The sequence below is a fragment of the Ictalurus punctatus genome, chromosome 6 (genome assembly GCF_001660625.3).
Source record: "Ictalurus punctatus breed USDA103 chromosome 6, Coco_2.0, whole genome shotgun sequence".
Lineage (NCBI taxonomy): Eukaryota > Metazoa > Chordata > Actinopteri > Siluriformes > Ictaluridae > Ictalurus > Ictalurus punctatus.
Window position 1 is genome coordinate 24,291,387 of NC_030421.2, and position 5,000 is coordinate 24,296,386.

General features: G+C 34.7%; 2 protein-coding genes across 2 annotated transcripts in view; both read left to right on the forward strand.

The window, feature by feature from the left end:
* Positions 1–5,000, forward strand: part of hoxd3a (homeobox D3a) — a 20,537-nt gene that overhangs the window by 2,247 nt on the left and 13,290 nt on the right. The window lies entirely within an intron of this gene.
* hoxd4a (homeobox D4a) overlaps positions 1,031–5,000 on the forward strand; it is a 6,185-nt gene continuing 2,215 nt past the window's right edge. Inside the window, exons 1-2 of the mRNA XM_047155972.2 lie at positions 1,031–1,322; positions 4,629–5,000. The exon at positions 4,629–5,000 is cut by the window's right edge and continues 203 nt beyond it. Of these exons, the coding sequence (XP_047011928.1) occupies positions 4,795–5,000 (206 nt within the window). The 5' untranslated portion in view covers positions 1,031–1,322; positions 4,629–4,794. The remainder of the gene's footprint in view (positions 1,323–4,628) is intronic.

Here is a 5,000-nt window from a genome sequence, read left to right on the forward strand (position 1 = left end):
GTCCCTCAGTCTAAGAATTTATGAAGTGAAAGGCTTGTACGTTTAAGTGTCTTAATATTGGTCTTACGTCATGAATAAAGAAATAGAGCGCCAAGAAAGATCAATAACCCTATTTACCGACAGGCGGCACTATTGTCCCACACTCTGACACTTGCTGAGCTCTTTCTACGTAGTTTCTGTTCATGTTACAGGGTCGAGTTGTGGTTGGTTGATGAAAGCACATGACCTGGCTGTGGAGCATTTTTTGTCCGACGTGTGAAAGGAAATATAGTGAAGTGTTTATGGACGTGAAACAAAATCTGAAAGCAAATACTAGTGATAGCATAAAGCTGAAACTTTAGGCGTTAAATAGGTGAATAATTTCAGAACAGTTTCTACTGGTCTGAATAAGGCTGCAGAGAATGCACAAATTTCCCAATATTGCTAGTTTATTATTTCAGTTATCATAATGTTTGGTATTTGTATATCGGCGAAATAGGGGTTACTTAGGCCCTGTAAATCCTAAACTAAAATAATCATTCCATATGTTGAATCTACTCAGCCAAAAATAAGTGTAATAAAAGAAATACCTTTATTAACAAATTGTGCTAATGTGTATAAGCTTCCCTTTACAGGTTTAACCGTAAATGAGTTTAGGAACTTTATAGGCTACCTCTTCATAAATTTAATTCTAAAAAATCAACATATATTACTAATCCTATTGCAGCATTTGATGAAGGGTTGCCATATGGAGAGAGAACTTACAGTTCAAAGGTTCTCACGTTGGCTGTGGTGCGGTTCGCACCAGGGATGCGTTTTATTGCTTTATTGCCTTAAATTTACAGTGTGGAAAAACACGCACAAAAGTTACCACGTTAATGTTTTGAAATGGCCCTCATTTGTTCTGGAGTGTATAACGAGTAAAATGAAGAAAATCAATAGTTTAAAAATATTAAAAGAATTAAAAAGATTAAAAGAAAAATAATGTTCTTTTCCCTCCTACATTCAAATGTTTTTCCATCTGAGAAACACGAATGTTTTTATTTCCTCTTGACATCAGTGTAATCTCCATTATTGAATAAGTGCAACTTTCAGGGTTATTTATGGCACCCGCGCGCTGTCATGAATGGCTGTGGGGGAGCACGTGATACCATTAAACTTTGTTTTATGGCCAGGGAGTTGACAAGCCAAAATATAATTCACATTGTGTATTAGAAAGGCCTTGCAGACGTTTAGAAAAGATCACAGTGTCGGTACGGGAGCCCGAGTAAATGCTTATTTAGTTTTGAACATGGATATCGACGCTTCTCGGTGCGCCTTACGTGATCAGAGTGTCCCTCGAGGTAAGCGCGATTACAATAGTTGTCACTGAACTTGTGTGGGGTTGAATTGTATAGCATTTGATTCGTTATCGTTTTATTTTAAATTCCACGAGGTGTTTCTGGTGTGGCTTGTTTATTTGAAAATCGTTATTCTGCAATGTTAAATGTATCTAGTTCTCGCAGAGTAGGAAATGTAATGAAGTTGACGGCGTGACTGTAATTAGTTGTGCGGATTTAGTGCTGCGTTATCAAGGAAAGTAAAGCGGGCCTCAAGGACAATAGCTACATTTTAAAAAGTGAAGAATTAAAACGAGGTATAAATAAATGAGATAGCGAGGGAAAATATATAGCAGATTTGCTTTCATTTCGCTAGCAGTGGATGGCACATAATTAAAAACAAACAAGCAGTATCGTGTTATTTGCTTCCAGAAATGAAATGAGCATATCTTAATTTGTCGTAGACTATTCATCGCTGTGTTTAAACTATATTACATGAATGCTGATTTTAATATAACATTCACACACTTCTACATGTTATCTCGCACTGGCATCCACGTTGTAGACAAATCGAAAAGAGAAACGAATAACTCATATTAATCAAAATTTGCATGACTTTAAACTTTAAACATGAGTCATTTAATTAAAAAATGAATATGCTCTCTAGCGCCCCCACCCCAACTATTCAATATTTAGAAACGCCAAAACATAGGCTACATTTCTTCTTCTTCTTCTTCTTCTTCTTCTTCTGCTTCTTCTTATTATTATTATTAGTATTATTAGTATTATTAGTATTATTATTATTATATACATGTCGTATTTCTTTTATATGAAAGTTATTACATTTTCAGTTTGTCTGATTTCTTTTATTAAGTAATGTCTCCATGTGTTTGAATTTGAGGTATTAGAAGGAGGCGTTTCTTGATATATAGAAAATCATATAACATAATATTTGTAAACATTTAAAAGATTTTTTAATGCAGGCTAGATTTCGTTTTTTTCAAATTGAGAGATATGATATACAGTTTTGTTGACAATCCGTCTGCTTTTGAAATGTAATAGGCCATTAAATGACTACACAATACAAATTCGCAATTAAATAACGAGAGCAGATTAATATAAAAGGACAATAAATGTTGAAAGAGTAATAGAGTGAATCTAGTGATTATTCAGGTTCTGCATTGGAAATTAAATTTCCGAAAACTATTTTTAATATTGTTTTAATTCACCTTGTTAATCTGAATTCGACAATAATGTAAAATAATTGTGGTTCCTGGCAAACGTTAAGACAGAGGTCACGACAAGCGTTGACTTTTCTGTCCTTTTGTTCATCAGTAACTCGGCTTTGACCCGCACGAACAAGTCTCAGGGCAAGTTGAATCGCAGGTCAAGCTGTCTAACACATATTAAAATGTAAAACACTTTAAACATAAAATATCTTTCATGTACAAATATCACGTTCTACTGCTATAGATTAATTGTTGTATCAAATTACATTTAATTGATAATGTTATCATATTTTTAATCAGCATTTTACACAGACACACACAGTTTATATATAATTTCAAAACATATACTCGTTGATTTTATCCTTTAACTGTAAAATTATATTTAAAATCACCCCTTAACACCTATTCAATTAAAAAGTAAAGTAATGGGGCACTGGAGCTGGTTATGAGGAGGTCATGCAGAATTCGTGACAACAGAAACCTGTGTGATGTCAGTTGAATATGATTCTGGTTGACCTCTTGCCATTATTTATTTCATTAGTGTATATATATATATAAAGGTAAGCAATATATATATATATATATATATATATATATATATATATATATATATATATTGCTTACCTTTGTCCACCCGGAGTCCGAGAGTACATGAGACCGCCTGATTTACTTTAGTGGTACGGGCATTTGTCATGTTTGAATAAGCCTTATAATCTAATTTTATTACTGTAGTAAAGGATATTTTACATGCAAATACGGTGGCATATGAAAATCTTGATTTTAATTGTTAGTTTAATATTACTATCAGAAAAGATGGTTCATGATTCAATATTTTCTGTCAAAAAAGGGGGCTGATTAAAATCTGTATGCACGCTATAATCTTAGCTTTATTTTTTGTCAAAAAATTAAATAAGTAGGAAATTGGTTAAAGCATTATTTATAAAAGTTTATGGATAAGTTATCAATAAAGGTGGGCTCTGTTTTTGATAGTGAGATCTCTGCGTTAATACTTTGGTCACGAACAGAAATAGAACGTACATATCCCGTCGTCTATATATACCCTGTAGAACCGAATTTGTGTGAAAAAATCACGGTCACAGATTCGATTCTAGGGGAGTATATGGTCGATGCAAAAACTTCGAATAAACTGAGCTTTTAACTTTGCGTTTCATTCATTACGCGTTTTAGTTGTTGCTGTATTAAGGCCTAACGGATGGATGCGTTTAAGTTATACATTTGATGAGTAAAAACGCTGTATATACAACAGTAATCCAGGCAAATTATTGTCCGTGGTGTAGTGCATTTTGATTAAAAAACGCGTTTGCTCTTGATCAAGTTGTTTTTTACAAGCAATTTTGAAAGAGTAATTGAAATAACACTTGGGCCATCGACTCGGCTCCCATAAAGACACTCAAAACATTAACGTTATTTTAATTTCCATTAGACTCAGAAACACAATGCTACACTAGTAGATGAGATACACTAAGGTATAATGTAGTCTAATGTACTTTATTCTGTTTGGGGCTATCCGTGCAAAGTTTTAGCGTCTCATATTTGCGTAACCATAGCATCTCCACCTTCCAGTTGTGCTATTTGGTGTTTGATTATTGATTGGCACGCTGTATTGATGGCCATCCACAGCGCTCCTTAGAAGCCCCTGAAAGAGTGTGTGGGCCAATGGGGCGATGAGAGTCCTGTAACTTCTGAATGACCTCTTCATCACAAAGACGGTCTCAGTCAATTGTCTACCGGCTTTATTCGTCTCTTTCTGTGGCAGAGGTCGCATTGTATCTTTTATTTGTTTATCAGTTAGAATCCCTGGATGAAATTTGATTTGCATGGTTGAATATTAATCATAGACAGGAAAACAAATATCTATATTAATGTGCGTATTTATATTTCATTTTAAATTATTTATAATTATGGATTTTCAGTATGGTAATAACTCTCACTGACCTTTGTTGGTAAGAAAAGTGTAGACTGTTAATTTTCAACTTAATTTTCAACCTTTGTGTGCATTAGACATGATACACAATTAAATTGTGTGTTCAATCAATCCTAACTGATGAAATTAAGCAAAGTTTGTTAAATTTGCTGCTAGGTGTGTATGGCTTCTTACCCGCTAATAGACTCCCTTCACCTCGATTGGCCAAATCCGGTCACATGGCTGGCTAACTTTATTCAGTTGACAGCAAGTAGGAGGGCTTTATGGAGGGAGGAAAAAAGACAACTCGAGAAAAATTAGTATTTTCTACCTTCAGAAATTAATGGCCATGAGTTCCTACATGGTAAACTCCAAGTATGTGGAGCCCAAATTTCCTCCATGCGAGGAGTATTCGCAAAACAGTTATATACCTGAGCAGGGCTCTGGATACTACAGTCCATCGCAGGACACTGATTTCCAGCATCCAGGGATCTACTCACGGTCAAACTACTCGGAGCAACCCTACAGTTGTAACACTGTGCAGGGCTC